The sequence below is a fragment of the Cydia amplana genome, chromosome 18 (genome assembly GCF_948474715.1).
Source record: "Cydia amplana chromosome 18, ilCydAmpl1.1, whole genome shotgun sequence".
NCBI classification, from domain to species: domain Eukaryota; kingdom Metazoa; phylum Arthropoda; class Insecta; order Lepidoptera; family Tortricidae; genus Cydia; species Cydia amplana.
In genome coordinates, this window is record NC_086086.1 from 14,865,000 (window position 1) to 14,884,859 (window position 19,860).

The 19,860-nt window shown below is 43.2% G+C and overlaps 1 protein-coding gene and 2 non-coding genes across 3 annotated transcripts in view; 2 read left to right on the forward strand and 1 right to left on the reverse strand.

Moving 5' to 3' along the window:
• LOC134656351 (AP-3 complex subunit beta-2) overlaps nt 1–19,860 on the forward strand; it is a 55,943-nt gene that overhangs the window by 13,582 nt on the left and 22,501 nt on the right. The window contains exons 10-17 of the mRNA XM_063511869.1: nt 5,799–5,957; nt 6,727–6,835; nt 8,491–8,599; nt 9,780–9,891; nt 10,425–10,586; nt 11,143–11,221; nt 12,113–12,264; nt 18,986–19,080. Coding sequence (XP_063367939.1) covers nt 5,799–5,957; nt 6,727–6,835; nt 8,491–8,599; nt 9,780–9,891; nt 10,425–10,586; nt 11,143–11,221; nt 12,113–12,264; nt 18,986–19,080 — 977 coding nt within the window. The remainder of the gene's footprint in view (nt 1–5,798; nt 5,958–6,726; nt 6,836–8,490; nt 8,600–9,779; nt 9,892–10,424; nt 10,587–11,142; nt 11,222–12,112; nt 12,265–18,985; nt 19,081–19,860) is intronic.
• On the reverse strand, nt 3,968–4,049 carry Trnas-uga (transfer RNA serine (anticodon UGA)). Its single transcript has one exon. It is a non-coding gene; the product is annotated as a tRNA-Ser (tRNA).
• On the forward strand, nt 5,255–5,336 carry Trnas-uga (transfer RNA serine (anticodon UGA)). The gene has a single exon. It is a non-coding gene; the product is annotated as a tRNA-Ser (tRNA).

Consider the following 19,860-nt stretch of genomic DNA (forward strand, 5'->3'; position numbering starts at 1 on the left):
ATCCTGACGTAACCAACCCTTTACAGCGTTCGTAGTCAACGGGTGACTGAACGTCGGGATGTAGAATAAATTCAATATACGCGATATAATCCGTTTTAATAGTTTTATTTCATGAGTAACTATCGCGGTAACCGAAGACAATATTATGGATCATAATTAATGGAAACAATTACATACAAATCAATGTAAATAAATAAATAAATAAATAAATATTGGGGGAAATCTTACACAGATCAACCTAGCCCCAAACTAAGCAAAGCTTGTACTATGGGTGCTAGGCGACGATATACATACTTATATAGATAAGTATATACTTATATACATAGAAAACATCCATGACTCCGGAACAAATATTAGTGTTCATCACACAAATAAATGCCCTTACCGGGATTCGAACCGAGGACCATCGGCTTAGCCGGCAGGGTCACTACCCACTAAGCCAGACCGGTCGTCGTAAATAAACGTATAATCAATTGCTTACCCTGTCAATCCACAGGCAAGTTATTATTATTGGTCTAGTCTAAGGGTAAAACTGAATTTCTTTTTAGTGATCCTTAGCCTAAATCAGTTGGTTCATTTAAATGTAAATTTAAAAAAACACATTTTAACCTTACAATAGTTATTTGTACAACAAGTGATCAAAGTTTGATATTTCTTCGAGTGCTTATTTTGAGTCCCGTGCAAGCGAAAGATTCTATAATAGATTCACGAGCGTAGCGAGTGAATCTAATTTAGAATCTTGAGCGTAGTAAGGGACTCAAAAGCGCACGAGATGTAAATAACTTTGATCTCGTGTAGTACACAACATTTTTCACCTCAGCGCAGTGAGAACATACCTATTAGACAACTTGAAAAATGTAATCCTTCTTCATCACTTAATACCTGCACTCATGTTTTCTTAAGATATACAAACAATTAAGTTTAATTACCGCAATGGAACACAAAAACAAAACGTAATAATAAATTCCAGTAAAATAATATAGAAATAACAAACATTAACTGACACTTCAATCGCCAACTTTGACAACAAAAAAAATCTTTGTAAGATACGGTCCGAATTGCGGATACGTACTATTTTCTACTCCAGCACTTAAATGTGTCAATTAAATGACTGACAGTGATATCTAAAGCAATGTCATTTGAATGATTTGTCTATAGGCTCATAAGATGACTGCTAGCATAATACAACTGTATAATACAACTGCTTTATTTTTTTTAAAGATACAAGTTCCGATCATCTTGATTGAAAGAGGTATGTTTTCATTTACAATAATAACTCTTTTTTTTTTAATAATAACTCATTTTTTTTTAAATAATAACTCTTTTTTTTTAATAATAACTCTTTTTTTTTTGCTGCAGCTGTCATAGAAAATAGTAGTTTATGCAACAGTGATATAATAAGGTCTTTTTTTACAAAACTCGACTACGTCTCGTTTTGTAACTTCGACCCTTGAATTTTAAGAACCAATTATGAGCTGTTGCATACATTACTTTTTCTATGACAGCTGCAGCAAAAAAAAAAAAAAAGGTTATTATTAAAAAAAAAGAGTTATTATTTAAAAAAAATTGAGTTATTATTTAAAAAAAAAAAGAGTTATTATTGTAAATGAAAACATACCTCTTTCAATCAAGATGATCGGAACTTGTATCTTTAAAAAAAATAAAGCAGTTGTATTATACTCATAAGATGACTGCTAGCAGTCATCTTATGAGCCTATAGACAAATCATTCAAATGACATTGCTTTAGATATCACTGTCAGTCATTTAATTGACACATTTAAGTGCTGGAGTAGAAAAAGTAATGTATGCAACAGCTCATAATTGGTTCTTAAAATTCTCGGGTCTTTTTTTACAAAACTCGACTACGCCTCGTTTTGTAACTTCGACCCTTGAATTTTAAGAACCCTTATTATATCACTGTTGCATAAACTACTATTTGTCAACTATGGTAAAAATTCTTAAAAGTAAAATAATTAATTTTGCGTGATGATCTGTGTATTTTTTGAGTTCGTTATTTTAATTGTACAATAAAATACCTAAAATATAGTATTTTATCAGTTTTTATGAAATCTTAAACTTTATTTTTATTTATTAATTATTAAGAATTCATACTCGTATAGTACGGCTCTTCTGAGGTGAACTTTTCGCTTCAAACCGTAATCTTTCAAACAAAGGCCATTGTCTCTATTATCGCAAAAGCGCTTGCTCCCGACTTAGCACGTGCCAGTACAACATTCATATTGGAAAACAACCGGTGTCGTCATAGTATTAAGGTTCAAATTTAATGTCACTGATATTCTAGATATTACGTTTTGGTAGTGTAGGACGATAAACCGCCCCGAAGCGATACGGCGCTCATATTATTTTGATACTTAGTGTGGTGTTAAAAATGAAACGCGGTTATTTATTATATTGTTTTATTTAAATTATTAGCTTGCGGTGGTAAATGTAATAATTTACAAAGGTGCAGCTGCAAGCATTGTTATTTTTTCTTATCTTTAAAATAACGATACTGTGAAATTAGCACCTCTGATGTGATGCCGACGCATAGTAACAATAAAAACACTGATAAGGCAAACGTGGAGCTTTGAAGCGTACAGCTTTTCTAACAAAACGTCACGTGTCAACGGTCAGAAGAAAGGTCGGTTATAATATAAGAAAGAAATTGATTATATCTGATTTTTTATGACACGATTTTATCTAGTAGTACGTATAACTGTTTATATACCTACACGGAAAAATGTTGATTATACCTATGTTAAACTTATTAATCTTAAATTTACATTGTTACCTTAGATTTTGTTATATAACAAATATACAACGCTTTATCATAAATAACCGTGTTTCATTTTTAACACCACACTAAGTATCAAAATAATATGAGTGCCGTATCGCTTCGGGGCGGTCTATCGTCCTACACTACCAAAACGTAATATATAGAATATCAGTGACATTAAATTTGAACCTTAATACTATGACGATACCGGTTGTTTTTCAATATGAATGTTGTACTGGCACGTGCCAAGTCGGGAGCAAGCGCTTTTGCGATAATAGAGACAATGGCCTTTGTTTGAAAGATTACGGTTGGAAGCGAAAAGTTCACCTCAGAAGAGCCGTACTATACGTGGTTTGGAACGATGCGGTCTGAAGTTTTTCGGGGGTATATTATAAACCGTGAATATACTGTTGAATGTCGTTTTAACTTTTTTTTGTCTGTTTCTTTTTGCTAACAGTGTGAAAGGGACAGAGATAATAGAACCCAAGTATTTCGAACTTTTATTAGACCCCGCATGTTGAAATGACATTTGACTATAAAGGTCACTTGAATGTCATTTTGTCTCACTCAGTGAGCAAAATCGCATTTTGCTCACTGTTTTTAAGAATCAAAGTACCCTTGTTCGAGCTGCTGAGGTGAAAAAAATATAGCTATGGGTATACTCCTGTGCCATATATCCCTACTAGAACGAACGCCTGCTAAATAATTTATTTCACCTTGTAAGCCAGATAAACCAGATTAATGACTGTTTAGGTACCGTAGTTTGTTATTTTAGTTTTTAATTGAGTAATAATTATAGCCTTATTAAATTTACTTGAAACTTTTGCACTTATATAAAATTTGTACCTTAGCGTGTAGTTGCGTTCTCTCGGAAGGGTTTCCACGGAAGACCAGCGTCGAGATCCTTAGATGGTATCTTGACATTACGCTGAGTGGAGACCTTTTCAGTGACGCTTAATAATAAATTAGTTCTGTTGTCTCATGTAATACCTAAATTTAAGCGTTTATTGAATAAATTTCTTCTATTCTATTCTATAAATGACAAAAACGGAACCCTTAAAGGTTCGTCATGTTTAATTTAATAGGGCATTATCCCTAAATATTATTTATTCTTAAAATTATGGCATATTTTATACTTATTGAAAATGGTGATTTCGATGTAAAGTCTCTCTTAATATTGTTAAAAAAGTCGCTGAGGACAGGATTCGAACCTGCGCGGGTAGAACCCATTGGATTTCAAGTCCAACTCCTTAACCACTCGGACACCTCAGCTGTTGAATTAACTGACGAATTTTCACGCCTCTTCGTGACAAAATAGAATCGTTTAACATAGATAAGCGAAATTTGGATTTTTAGTCTTAAGGCGTGTATGTTAAGGTTTATTTTCGCATAGCATTTGTCTATTGTCCGTTGGCAATTAAAATTACAATGTATTGTTTCATTTTCATTTTTGTCTGTTATGTAATAATTGTATCCAGGTGCAAACAATTAGTAGTGAACAATAAAATGATAATTACGAGTAAAACAAACACTGGTTTGAATTTCTTGTTGTTGTACATGGAAGATCTTATTTATACAACCGTAAGAGCGGTTTCGCACTACTTCCGATCCGAATTTCTTTCCGTCTACGTCTGATTTCTTTCCGAAATCGGATGACGGAGATCGGATCTAGAGCGTAAATTACCATAGAAATAGTTCTACGGCTACTTCGGACCATATTTTCACGGGTTCGGATCGGATTCGGATCGGACGTAGTGCGTAACCGCTCTAACTATTTTAAATTACCTATACTGATTTTAAAAATATTTTGTTTAAATATTTTCAATTATTTTTGATCTTTTGTCATGGCCAGAGGTCGGCCCAGGTGAACTATTTACCTTATAATTTGACATGCTTTGCGTCATATTATAAGGCAAATATAGTCTGTCAAGCTGGATATGCCAGTAGCAATGTAAACCGAACTAAAGTATGGTATCCCTGGGAAACGAACCAAAAGCAGCAATGTATACCTACATCGAACAAAGATGAAATGTAAACAAAACAGTTCCACAGATACGATAAATGACACGCGATTTTCGAACAATTCAAACGTAGTCTTGCTAACCCGCGATTTTTCAAATTTGCCGCCTTTTGCTACTGACAAGATTTGCTTGACCAAGTATAGCTCACCCTTTCCGACGTTTGGTCATGACATATAAGCAGGTGACAGCTTCGTTAAGCTTTCGCTTTCCTACGGTACAAAACAAATAAGCATGTTCGTCAGGTTTTTTCTATGAAACACAAAATTTTGAATGACGGAAAAACAATTATCAGCTGCCTGTCAAAATTTACAGACGTTTATAGGTAATAACGCCATGTAATGTAAGTTTTCAAAGTAAATAACTATACTCGTTTTATAAACAAAATAAGACAATGGGGCTTCATTAATGGAGTTTTCGTTTTGAAAGAGGTCATTAATTTCGTCAGTGGTAGCAACAGCTGAGGTGTCCGAGTGGTTAAGGAGTTGGACTTGAAATCCAATGGGTTCTACCCGCGCAGGTTCGAATCCTGTCCTCAGCGACTATTTTTTCATTTATTATTTTTTAACTTGTATTTTTTTTGTTGTTTGGGTATATTTGAGTGCTCTGCCATAAAGTCGGGATCTTGAGAATCAGATCCTGGAGAAATAAATAAGATTTCGGTATTTTTCATAATTCGTGTATTTTTTTTGTTGATAATAAAAACAGCTCCTAAACAAAATAGTAGTGGTGAGACCATTGACCATTTAGACAGCAGTTCAGAATATAATGAAGTGGTAGCATTGTAATCTCCTAAGTCTCCTAAGGTCCTAGCAATAGTACTTATATAAAATCGTAATTTCAAACAAATTTCACATCATTTTCAATGGAAACAGTATTTTATTTGAATCGTTTCAATAAAAAAAAAATCTCATTTTTGTACAACATAATAAATTGATACGTGAATTAAGCCTCCTTTTATGTTACACAACTTACACATTATTAATATACAATATTGTTTCAGACTCTATTCGAGCCGTTCCTGAAATCCTTCTTCGTTCGCAACTCGGACCCCACACACCTGAAACTGCTTAAGCTGGAGATCCTCACCAACCTGGCCACGGAGACCAGCGCGGCCGTGGTACTTAGGGAGTTCCAGACCTACGTCACATGCTCTGATAAGGTAACGCTCGCAAGGTCCTTGAAGCACTCCCACAAGTAACCCGGACCCCACACACCTGGAACTGCTCAAGTTAGAGATCCTCACCAACCTGGCCACGGAGACCAGCGCGGCCGTGGTACTTAGGGAGTTCCAGACCTACGTCACATGCTCTGATAAGGTAACGCTCGCAAGGTCCTTGAAGCACTCCCACAAGTAACCCGGACCCCACACACCTGGAACTGCTCAAGTTAGAGATCCTCACCAACCTGGCCACGGAGACCAGCGCGGCCGTGGTACTTAGGGAGTTCCAGACCTACGTCACATGCTCTGATAAGGTAAGTTTGAATATGTAGCACGTTGTTGGCAGTTTGCGTTCTCAAGAAATATAATATTTAGCTTTGAAAGTTTATCTTGCATAATAGGAAGTATTACTGCAATGTTGTGCCGCCAGAGTGCAGCACTAGTGACTTAAGTATACCATAGAGTAACTTATACATACTGTACCTTAAACTGTTTTTTGACAAGTTTTCACAGACATTCAAATATGACATTGATACATCAAGGCGGTTTGTTTACAAAGAGCCTACCGGGAAACGCGAAATCGAAACTCGGCTATCTGCCTCTTTATCGCTCGAATATGCAAGAGTGATAGAGAGGTTAAGATAGGAATATTTCGACTCTCTCGTTTGCGCTAGACCCTTAGATTGTGACTTTTTGTGGGAGTGGCGCCCCCTATGCAGACTTTCGCGTAATATTCCCTATTGTATCTAAATGTATTGTTTTTATGCAGGTGTTTGCTGGAGCAACTATCCAGGCTATCGGCAGATTGGCCGTGGCCATTCAAGGCGAGGCCGAGACGTGTCTCAATGGTCTTCTGAAGTTGCTTAGCAGTAAAGATGGTGAGTGTGTCATAGTTAGAGCAATAAGTTTGAAGACATTGAAAGTTATTATCAATTATCGGAATAGGTAGTGCCATTTGGGGTCAATGACCTCAAACATTGTACTGAACATGGATAAGACTCGGGATTCCAAGACTCTTATTTTTTCACGAAAATATTTCTTGGCATGTTTTTAATAGGCTACATGACTAATTTTCATTTATGGTATCAATCGATCGGGTTTGTTATTAGGATCAAATGTCTATATGGGACCCATTGCATTAAAGCAACACAAAAGTCAGAAATTATAGTCAAAGTCCGACAGTCGCATTTCACTCGCGAAACGCCCCTCACAAAAGGATTACGTTTATGTATATAGTTGCTATACAATATTTTTTGGATAAAATGTAAGGAATCGAATGGTACCCTTACTTTTATCGTTTTTGGAAGTTAAAAAAAAACTTAAATTTTGAAACTTTCAGGTATTTTTGTAACATGTATTTTATTTTAATATCCACATTATTATGATAAAATGCTCATTTGCTATCTATTTTACCAGATTTTGTTATAAAATTCAACATGTGTCATCATCCCTGTTGAAGTAGGTAATATGAAAACCCGGGGTGAAAAGGTATATCCATACTAAGCTTACGCACCGAAGTCCCGTGAAATGGCACTACCAATTCCGATCACTGGTTATTATGTATTAAATTGAATTGTATATTTCTTTCCTATACGGCCGTTTTTTCAGGCTTTAGGTTAGTTTTCGTTCATGTCGTCTCGGATATGGGTGAATATGGTATCGATGTATTCAGTGTTGTGCCCTGAACACAAATATATGAGATGACAAGCGCGAAAGTGGTGGAGTTGCTGTGACGTCATAATATATATTTGTGATCTCACAAAGCCCTTTCATTTGGTAGCCCACATGGTATGTTTAAACGAAAATAAAATAAAAGTATGTACTGGCGACTTTATGACGTCACAGCAACTACCCCCACCACTTTCGCGCTTGTCATCTCATATATTTGTGTTCAGGGCATTACACTGAATGCATCGATACGATATTCACTCATATCCGAGACGACATGAGCGAAAATCGATTTCTAGAAGACTTTTCTTTCGCTGGCCGGTCCACTATTATATATCTGGTCCGGAAATAAATAGGTTATTTTAGAATTGAAGTAGGTAGTGTTTTTTAGGGTTCCGTACCGAAAGGGTAAAAACGGGACCCTATTACTAAGACTCCGCTGTCCGTCCGTACGTCCGCCCGTCCGTCCGTCCGTCCGTCCGTCCGTCTGTCACCAGGCTGTATCTCACGAACCGTGATAGCTAGACAGTTGAAATTTTCACAGATGATGTATTTCTGTTGCCGCTATAACAACAAATACTAAAAACAGAATAAAATAAAGATTTAAGTGGGGCTCCCATACAACAAACGTGATTTTTGACCGAAGTTAAGCAACGTCGGGCGGGGTCAGTACTTGGATGGGTGACCGTTTTTTTGCTTGTTTTGCTCTATTTTTTGTTGATGGTGCGGAACCCTCCGTGCGCGGGTCCGATTCGCACTTGGCCGGTTTTTATTTATTTATTTGGGAAATGTATGCACATACATACAGGTAAAATATATAGTTAGAACATAATTTTTGTGTAATGCGCTATATTTTTTCTAATAGAGTGGGTAGTATGCGAGGCCGTGGTGGTGGTGAAACGGGTAGTGGGGGGAGGGGCCACCTCTGCGCGCGCCGCCGTCGCACGCGCAGCCAAACTGCTGCGATCTGACAGGTTCGTGTTAGTTAACAGTGCAGCAGCAAGAAAGCATATGTCTAGCAATACCGATGGTGATTATGATCAGGGATGTTGCGAACATCCGCATCCGCATCCGCAACCGCGGAACTTCCGCATTATTTTCAACATCCGCATCTGCATCCGCATCCGCATAAAATCGATGCGGAGCTTATGCGGATGCGGATGTCAAACAAGTCTGTACAGGAACGTCTTAGCGGCGGCGTAAGTGCCAGGTAATTTCGTCATTACCTATAACGAAATCGTCTAGATCCAGAAAAGTCGGCCAAATTACTGTTTATTAAATATAACGCACCCTATATTCTTGCTCTAATACTAAACGTTTCGTTTTTTTTAAATAAAAAATACTAAAAATGTAATATTTGACGTTTTCTAAGTACCTAATCTTGACATCCGCATCCGCATCCGCATCCGCGGATGTGAGCCTTTAAATATCCGCATCCGCATCCGCGTCCGCGGATGTCAAAAAATCTGCATCCGCAACATCCCTGATTATGATGATGGGTGGTGGTTCATTGATTGTATGAGTGATGCAAAAAATCGTGCCCAAAAACTCGTTTGACAGCTTAAGTGCCGAAAACCCGACTATCGGGTATTTTATGATTAGTCGTGGTGCTACAGCTTTATATGACGAGATTTTTGTGCCCTCGTGGCGCGGATGTCCTGTTTGGCTGGGTGGCAATGAATGCGTTAAGATGTTATGATGGATTTGTCTTAGACTTCGCACATTTACTATTTGTGTGCATTAACGTTTTTTTTTTAATTAGAAATTGGTAAGCATTTGACCACAATCTCACCTGATGGTAAGTGCCGATGCAGTCTAGGATGGAACGTGCTTACCTAACAGATGTCTATTCACTCACGATTTAAAAAGATTCAAGTTATAGTGGATTGGGAATAGATTTGCAGGAAGTGAATTCCATTCCTCCACGTATATCTCAGGACGGGCCTTACGGGCACTAAAAATGGTACTAGTTTAGCGGTGTCACCCACGAATTCGAGCCAATCGTGCAGTCTAACGCAACTAGTTGCGTGATGCAAACTCATCAACCAATCGCGTTGTAGCGGTGTCACACCGTTGTACTGGCCCCATTATTATTGCCCGTAAGGCCCGACCTGTGATATACGTCAATATTTGTATGTTGGTAACTTGGTACAGATTGGCACCAAATGCACGCGCGGCGGCTGTTTGGTTAGTAGCAGAACATGGCGCGGAACATCCCCGTGCGGCGGCCATTTTGGCTCACATGGCTGGCAACTTCGCCGATCAGGTTAGTTCGTCATTTTACGTAGCTCTATTTATAACCAAGGCTGATGTTATAGTCTCAAAACGTAGTATTACTGCAATGTTTTGCCGCCGGAGTGCAGCACTAGCGCCTTTAGTAAACCATAGAGTAACTTATACATACTGTACCTTAAACTGTTTTTGACAAGTGTTCACAGACAATCAAACATGACATTGATGCATCAAGGCGGTTTGTTTACAAAGGGCCTACCGGGAAACGCGAAATCGAAACTCAGCTATCTGCCTCTTTATCGCTCGAATATGCAAGAGTGATAGAGAGGTTAGATAACAAAATTTCGACTCTCTCGTTTGTGGTAGACCCTTAGATTGTGATTTATTGTGGGAGTGGCGCCCTCTACGCAGAGTTTTGCGATCTACGATTATAAGTATGATAATTTGGTTCAAATTCGCCAGAATTTTATAAGCCTCACCCAGCCATTTGACTTCTTTGCCAGTCAAGGGGTAAATAAATTAAGAATGGTCCCTCCAAATATAATGTGACACAGGTTTCTTTTTCAGGACGAACTAGTGAAACTCCAACTTCTATCCTTGGCTGTCAAACTGTCAATAACCCAACCCGACACGTTACCTGTGTGCCGCTACGTGATGACGCTCGCACATTACGATGCGAGTTACGATGTACGCGACCGGGCGAGGATGTTAAGAAGATTTATACTTCAGGTGACTCACACAACATCATCATAATTTTTAGCCATTTCTAAATGACCTAGAAAGTTCAATTTTGGCAGACAATTTAAAGAAAAGACGAGAAAGAATATAAAAGTTGCTCGTTGTTCGAGAAACGCTAGTGGACGGAATAGTCCCTATGACCATAGAGAAATATAGTAAGACAAGAGTGCTCACTACATACATCAGTTTTGATACCAAAAAGACTATTAGCATCTAGCATCGAGTAGCGGAACTATCAGTACTGCTACTTGACAATAGATGTAGCACCAACCGGAAAGTCTTATGCTCAACAACATAAGACTTTCCGGTCGGTGCTACATCTATTGTCAAGTAGCAGTACTGATAGTTCCGCTACTCGATGCTAGATGTAGACACTGAAATTAATAGACTTTTTGCTATCAAAACTGATGTATGGAGTGAGCAATCTATGTATTTTTTTCTCTATGCTATGACAGAATTAGCCACATTTACCTCAATTGAATATTTCTTTCAACTCTATAGACTATTACTGGATAGAACTGGTTTAAGCAATTATTATTGTTTCCAGGACAACCAGTTGTCTAAACACAAGGCAGAAATATTCCACGTCCACAAACCGAAACCGCCGAGCCAGAGCAATTTCAAAGGTAACCTTTATACTTTATACACACTTACTTGCAGATGTAGTGCATAATTGTTTACAGTACATATACAGTATGTATCAGAACGAAAGGCCAAGAAAGAGACCCATTAATGTTTAAGTCATACTGAGTCAACTTTTACTATGGGACCAACCCCGAAAACGCGGAAAAAAATTGGATGTTTCATACATTTTGCTGGTCTGATGTTGAAATTTCCTATGGGAGAGTCACTTTTTTTTCGCGATTACGGGGTTGGTCCCATAGTAAAAGTTCCTCAGTATGACTTAAACATTAATGGTTCTCTTTCTTGGCCTTTCGTTCTGATACATACTGTATACAGTACATACATGCGGGGCTAATTTCCGGAACTAGTGCGGGAAATAGCACTTTTCGTGCGTATAAGTGCCATATGTACTGTAAAACGTTGTACGATACACGTGCGAATAGGTAATTCGCAACTCGTTTCGATTTAAAACACTCCCTTCGGTCGTGTTTTAATTTATCGCCACTCGTTACGAATTTCCTCTTTTCCGCACTTGTATCGTAAATAACTATTAAAGTACATATGGTTATGGTGCTCCTTTCCCGAACTAGTGCGGTAAAGACCACTTTCCGTGCATATGTCGAAAGTTTAAAGCAGCGGTCGGCAACCTTTTAGCAGCCAAGGGCCACATATTAGTTAACGAAGTTGACGCGGGCCGCACTTTGTGACTTTATCAGGCATTGTCGTTTGTCAATATTACATACAAAATAGCCAAGGAGGCTCGCGGGCCGCTTGTTGCCGACCGCTGGTTTAAAGTGTTGTATTTATGTTGTCATTCTAGCTTACTGATACATTTTTATAATCATCGATCGATGTAAACCTTCGTAATAAGATGGCCAAGTATTATATAACAGATCGCGAGCAGTTCATATTCGGCTCCCTGTCCCAATACATCGGAAGTACGGCGGCCGGATACCGCCCCCTCCCCACTCCGCCGGAAACAGCGCAGGGGGCGCGACTACGCGCGGAACCGGCGCAAGAGACAGAAGCACCGCCTAACAAACATGTCAGTATACTGGTAAGTCTATATTACTTACGCTACCATAGACTAGAGTCACTCGGCTCTATCACAATACATCGGAAGTACGGCGGCCGGGTACCGCCCCCTCCCCACACCGCCAGAAACAGCGCAAGGGGCGCGACTACGCGCGGAACCGGTGCAAGAGACAGAAGCACCGCCTAACAAACATGTCAGTATACTGGTAAGTATATATTACCTCTACCATACACCAGAATCACTCCCTATCGCAATACATCGGAAGTACGGCGGCCGGGTATCGCCCCCTCCCCACTCCGCCGGAAACAGCGCAGGGGGCGCGACTACGCGCGGAACCGGCGCAAGAGATAGAAGCACCGCCTAACAAACATGTCAGTATACTGGTAAGTGTATATTACTTACGCTACCATAGACCAGAGTCACTCGGCTCTATCACAATACATGGGAACTACGGCGGCCGGGTACCGCCCCCTCCCCACACCGCCAGAAACAGCGCAGGGGGCGCGACTACGCGCGGAACCGGCGCAAGAGATAGAAGCACCGCCTAACAAACATGTCAGTATACTGGTAAGTCTATATTACTTACGCTACCATAGACCAGAGTCACTCGGCTCTATCACAATACATGGGAAGTACGGCGGCCGGGTACCGCCCCCTCCCCACACCGCCAGAAACAGTGCAAGGGGCGCGACTACGTGCGGAACCTGCGCAAGAGACAGAAGCACCGCCTAACAATCATGTCAGTATACTGGTAAGTGTATATTACTTACGCTACCATAGACCAGAGTCACTCGGCTCTATCACAATACATCGGAAGTACGGCGGCCGGGTACCGCCCCCTCCCCACACCGCCAGAAACAGCGCAAGGGGCGCGACTACGCGCGGAACCGGCGCAAGAGACAGAAGCACCGCCTAACAAACATGTCAGTATACTGGTAAGTGTATATTACTTACGCTACCATAGACCAGAGTCACTCGGCTCTATCACAATACATCGGAAGTACGGCGTCCGGGTACCGCCCCCTCCCCAAACCCCTAGACACAGCGCAAGGGGCGCGACTACGCGCGGAACCGGCGCAAGAGACAGAAGCACCGCCTAACAAACATGTCAGTATACTGGTAAGTGTATATTACTTACGCTACCATAGACCAGAGTCACTCGGCTCTATCACAATACATCGGAAGTACGGCGGCCGGGTATCGCCCCCTCCCCACACCGCCAGAAACAGCGCAGGGGGCGCGACTACGCGCGGTTCCGGCGCAAGAGACAGAAGCACCGCCTAACAAACATGTCAGTATACTGGTAAGTGTATATTACTTACGCTACCATAGACCAGAGTCACTCGGCTCTATCACAATACATGGGAACTACGGCGACCGGCTACCGCCCCCTCCCCACTCCACCGGAAACAGCGCAAGGGGCGCGACTACCCGCGGAACCGGCGCAAGAGACAGAAGAAACGCCTAACAAACATGTCAGTATACTGGCTAACAAACATGTCAGTATACTGGTAAGTGTATATTACTTACGCTACCATAGACCAGAGTCACTCACTATCCCAATACATCGGAAGTACGGCGGCCGGGTACCGCCCCCTCCCCACACCGCCAGAAACAGCGCAAGGGGCGCGACTACGCGCGGAACCGGCGCAAGAGATAGAAGCACCGCCTAACAAACATGTCAGTATACTGGTAAGTGTATATTACTTACGCTACCATAGACCAGAGTCACTCGGCTCTATCACAATACATCGGAAGTACCCCACACCGCCAGAAACAGCGCAAGGGGAGCGACTACGCGCGGAACCGGCGCAAGAGACAGAAGAACCGCCTAACAAACATGTCAGTATACTGGTAAGTGTATATTACTTACGCTACCATAGACCAGAGTCACTCGGCTCTATCACAATACATGGGAACTACGGCGACCGTCTACCGCCCCCTCCCCACACCGCCAGAAACAGCGCAAGGGGCGCGACTACGCGCGGAACCGGCGCAAGAGACAGAAGCACCGCCTAACAAACATGTCAGTATACTGGCTAACAAACATGTCAGTATACTGGTAAGTGGTAAGTTACCTCTACCATACACCAGAATCACTCCCTATCGCAATACATCGGAAGTACGGCGGCCGGGTACCGCCCCCTCCGGGCGCGACTACGCGCGGAACCGGCGCAAGAGATAGAAGCACCGCCTAACAAACATGTCAGTATACTGGTAAGTGTATATTACTTACGCTACCATAGACCAGAGTCACTCGGCTCTATCACAATACATGGGAAGTACGGCGGCCGGGTATCGCCCCCTCCCCACTCCGCCAGAAACAGCGCAAGGGGCGCGACTACGCGCGGAACCGGCGCAAGAGATAGAAGCACCGCCTAACAAACATGTCAGTATACTGGCTAACAAACATGTCAGTATACTGGTAAGTGTATATTACCTCTACCATACACCAGAATCACTCCCTATCGCAATACATCGGAAGTACGGCGGCCGGGTACCGCCCCCTCCCCACACCGCCGGAAACAGCGCAAGGGGCGCGACTACGCGCGGAACCGGCGCAAGAGATAGAAGCACCGCCTAACAAACATGTCAGTATTCGCTAGGTGCGCGACTGGTGCTGCCCTCATTTTGGCAGACTTTCTACGTTAAATCTTATGGAGTAAAATTAGTTCAAGCGGCTGCCGCTAGTACTAATGTCAGACATTCCATAAGATTACCTGTGTTTGTGACGATCAGCGCCACTTCCCCCTCCACCGACTGCGCACCTTGCCAATACTGGTAAGTGTATATTACTTACGCTACCATAGACCAGAGTCACTCGGCTCTATCACAATACATGGGAACTACGGCGGCCGGGGTCCGCCCCCTCCCCACTCCACCGGAAACAGCGCAAGGGGCGCGACTACGCGCGGAACCGGCGCAAGAGATAGAAGCACCGCCTAACAAACATGTCAGTATACTGGTAAGTGTATATTACTTACGCTACCATAGACCAGAGTCACTCGGCTCTATCACAATACATGGGAAGTACGGCGGCCGGGTATCGCCCCCTCCCCACTCCGCCAGAAACAGCGCAAGGGGCGCGACTACGCGCGGAACCGGCGCAAGAGATAGAAGCACCGCCTAACAAACATGTCAGTATACTGGCTATCAAACATGTCAGTATACTGGTAAGTGTATATTACCTCTACCATACACCAGAATCACTCCCTATCGCAATACATCGGAAGTACGGCGGCCGGGTACCGCCCCCTCCCCACACCGCCAGAAACAGCGCAGGGGGCGCGACTACGCGCGGAACCGGCGCAAGAGACAGAAGAACCGCCTAACAAACATGTCAGTATACTGGTAAGTGTATATTACTTACACTACCATAGACCGGAGTCACTCGGCTCTATCACAATACATGGGAACTACGGCGACCGGCTACCGCCCCCTCCCCACACTGCCAGAAACAGCGCAGGGGGCGCGACTACTCGCGGAACCGGCGCAAGAGATAGAAGCACCGCCTAACAAACATGTCAGTATACTGGTAAGTGTATATTACTTACGCTACCATAGACCAGAGTCACTCGGCTCTATCACAATACATGGGAACTACGGCGGCCGGGTACCGCCCCTCCCCACTCCACCGGAAACAGCGCAAGGGGCGCGACTACGCGCGGAACCGGCGCAAGAGATAGAAGCACCGCCTAACAAACATGTCAGTATACTGGTAAGTGTATATTACTTACGCTACCACAGACCAGAGTCACTCGGCTCTATCACAATACATGGGAAGTACGGCGGCCGGGTATCGCCCCCTCCCCACTCCGCCAGAAACAGCGCAAGGGGCGCGACTACGCGCGGAACCGGTGCAAGAGATAGAAGCACCGCCTAACAAACATGTCAGTATACTGGCTAACAAACATGTCAGTATACTGGTAAGTGTATATTACCTCTACCATACACCAGAATCACTCCCTATCGTAATACATCGGAAGTACGGCGGCCGGGTACCGCCCCCTCCCCACACCGCCGGAAACAGCGCAAGGGGCGCGACTACGCGCGGAACCGGCGCAAGAGATAGAAGCACCGCCTAACAAACATGTCAGTATACTGGTAAGTGTATATTACTTACGCTACCATAGACCAGAGTCACTCGGCTCTATCACAATACATGGGAACTACGGCGGCCGGGTACCGCCCCCTCCCGACACCGCCAGAAACAGCGCAAGGGGCGCGACTACTCGCGGAACCGGCGCAAGAGATAGAAGCACCGCCTAACAAACATGTCAGTATACTGGCTAACAAACATGTCAGTATACTGGTAAGTGGTAAGTTACCTCTACCATACACCAGAATCACTCCCTATCGCAATACATCGGAAGTACGGCGGCCGGGTACCGCCCCCTCCCCACACCGCCAGAAACAGCGCAGGGGGCGCGACTACGCGCGGAACCGGCGCAAGAGACAGAAGAACCGCCTAACAAACATGTCAGTATACTGGTAAGTGTATATTACTTACGCTACCATAGACCAGAGTCACTCGGCTCTATCACAATACATGGGAACTACGGCGACCGGCTACCGCCCCCTCCCCACACCGCCAGAAACAGCGCAAGGGGCGCGACTACTCGCGGAACCGGCGCAAGAGATAGAAGCACCGCCTAACAAACATGTCAGTATACTGGCTAACAAACATGTCAGTATACTGGTAAGTGGTAAGTTACCTCTACCATACACCAGAATCACTCCCTATCGCAATACATCGGAAGTACGGCGGCCGGGTACCGCCCCCTCCCCACACCGCCAGAAACAGCGCAGGGGGCGCGACTACGCGCGGAACCGGCGCAAGAGACAGAAGAACCGCCTAACAAACATGTCAGTATACTGGCTAACAAACATGTCAGTATACTGGTAAGTGTATATTACTTACGCTACCATAGACCAGAGTCACTCGCTATCCCAATACATCGGAAGTACGGCGGCCGGGTACCGCCCCCTCCCCACACCGCCGGAAACAGCGCAGGGGGCGTGACTACTCGCGGAACCGGCGCAAGAGATAGAAGCACCGCCTAACAAACATGTCAGTATACTGGCTAACAAACATGTCAGTATACTGGTAAGTGGTAAGTTACCTCTACCATACACCAGAATCACTCCCTATCGCAATACATCGGAAGTACGGCGGCCGGGTACCGCCCCCTCCCCACACCGCCAGAAACAGCGCAGGGGGCGCGACTACGCGCGGAACCGGCGCAAGAGACAGAAGAACCGCCTAACAAACATGTCAGTATACTGGCTAACAAACATGTCAGTATACTGGTAAGTGGTAAGTTACCTCTACCATACACCAGAATCACTCCCTATCGCAATACATCGGAAGTACGGCGGCCGGGTACCGCCCCCTCCCCACACCGCCAGAAACAGCGCAGGGGGCGCGACTACGCGCGGAACCGGCGCAAGAGACAGAAGAACCGCCTAACAAACATGTCAGTATACTGGCTAACAAACATGTCAGTATACTGGTAAGTGGTAAGTTACCTCTACCATACACCAGAATCACTCCCTATCGCAATACATCGGAAGTACGGCGGCCGGGTACCGCCCCCTCCCCACACCGCCAGAAACAGCGCAGGGGGCGCGACTACGCGCGGAACCGGCGCAAGAGACAGAAGAACCGCCTAACAAACATGTCAGTATACTGGCTAACAAACATGTCAGTATACTGGTAAGTGGTAAGTTACCTCTACCATACACCAGAATCACTCCCTAGCGCAATACATCGGAAGTACGGCGGCCGGGTACCGCCCCCTCCCCACACCGCCAGAAACAGCGCAGGGGGCGCGACTACGCGCGGAACCGGCGCAAGAGACAGAAGAACCGCCTAACAAACATGTCAGTATACTGGCTAACAAACATGTCAGTATACTGGTAAGTGGTAAGTTACCTCTACCATACACCAGAATCACTCCCTATCGCAATACATCGGAAGTACGGCGGCCGGGTACCGCCCCCTCCCCACTCCGCCAGAAACAGCGCAGGGGGCGCGACTACGCGCGGAACCGGCGCAAGAGATATAGATATACTGGTAAGTGTTCACCGGGCCTAAATATTCAATACATTTGTGCTTCAAACATAGAATAAAGTAACGAAACCATAGAGAAATATAATAAATATAGAGTGCTCACTCCATACATCAGTTTTGGTACCAAAAAGACTATTATTTTCGTAGTCTTAGGAATTATCCAATGAAATGATAATAACACGGTATTCTACTAGTCAAATCAGTTTCTTTTTTAGAACTGTCAAAACGATTTGCTAATATGGAATTTATATGAAACATTACACAGTGACGTCACGGTCAACTCACCTACTTTTTATATTACTATCCGATTTATTAAATAGAACTTGTGTTTAAAAATAACTGCTATGAGTATCTATGTTTACTTCATGCATGTGTGAAATAATTTATTTTAAATACAGTAAAATATCCTATTAATTCACACAACTTAAAATATTAAGTAAAAAATGTAAAGGTACCACCAGATCTATGCCATTCGAGAATGGCTCTCGCACATAATAAGTACAATCGAGTTCATAAATAAGTACACATTTCTTCACATTAAATCCATTGCAATAATGTAAAAAAAAAATGTATACCTACATATTTATGAACTCGTAAAATGTATAAGTAGTTGAAATATTTTTGTAATATAATTACTTAAGTTTAATTAACTTTTAGTCACGGAAACACAAGACTTTCTACTCGGAGCCAGAAAGCAGCGGATCCGGGTCTTCATCATCAGAAGAGTCCAGCTCCGAAGAGTCTTCGGATGAGTAAGTCCGACATACCCTCCTAAGGCCCAAGGTCCTACCTATAGTACTTCTTAAGTTCGATGAAATTTAAACCATATTCAATTGGAACAGAGTTGCATTTCATTTGCTTCGTTTAATTTTCAAACAAATAAAAATCTACTCTGTTCCCTGCACTATAGGTTCAAATTTCATTAAATTTTGGGTTTTTCATTTGTATGGCCCCAGCCTAAGGAGTATAGAAAATTATCTAGCGGTTTCTAAGGGCTCATTTAAGGTAACAGTCCATTTCCAACCGTAGCTGCACTACTGTTCATTTTACTATGGAAATTAAAAAATATGGAAATTAGAAGTAAAGTATGCCCAAATGACATAGCGAATCGAATTGTAGCCCTATCAAAGGCACCCTGTCACAAAGCCCACACTCGCGCCGTCAGGAAGGAGTTGAAACTGCTGAAGTCACAGTCTGCCCCGGATCCTCACTTTAGTCGCTCTGTGACTGCTGATGAAATAGAATTTAGCATTAAGTGCATCAAATGTGGAAAGGCCTGCGGAGAAGACAACATCTTCCCAGAGTTTATTAAGCATTGCGGACCTCGCGTACAAAAATGGCTTGCAACGTTTTTCACAGCCATCATAAACTCTGGGAAAATCCCGCCATCCATGAAAATGGCGAAAATAACTGCAGTCCTTAAACCAGCAAAACCGGCCGACCGAGCAGACAGTTACCGCCCAATTGCACTTCTCAGTGTGGTGTACAAACTCCTCGAGCGGGTACTGCTAAATCGCATTGCTCCAACCATC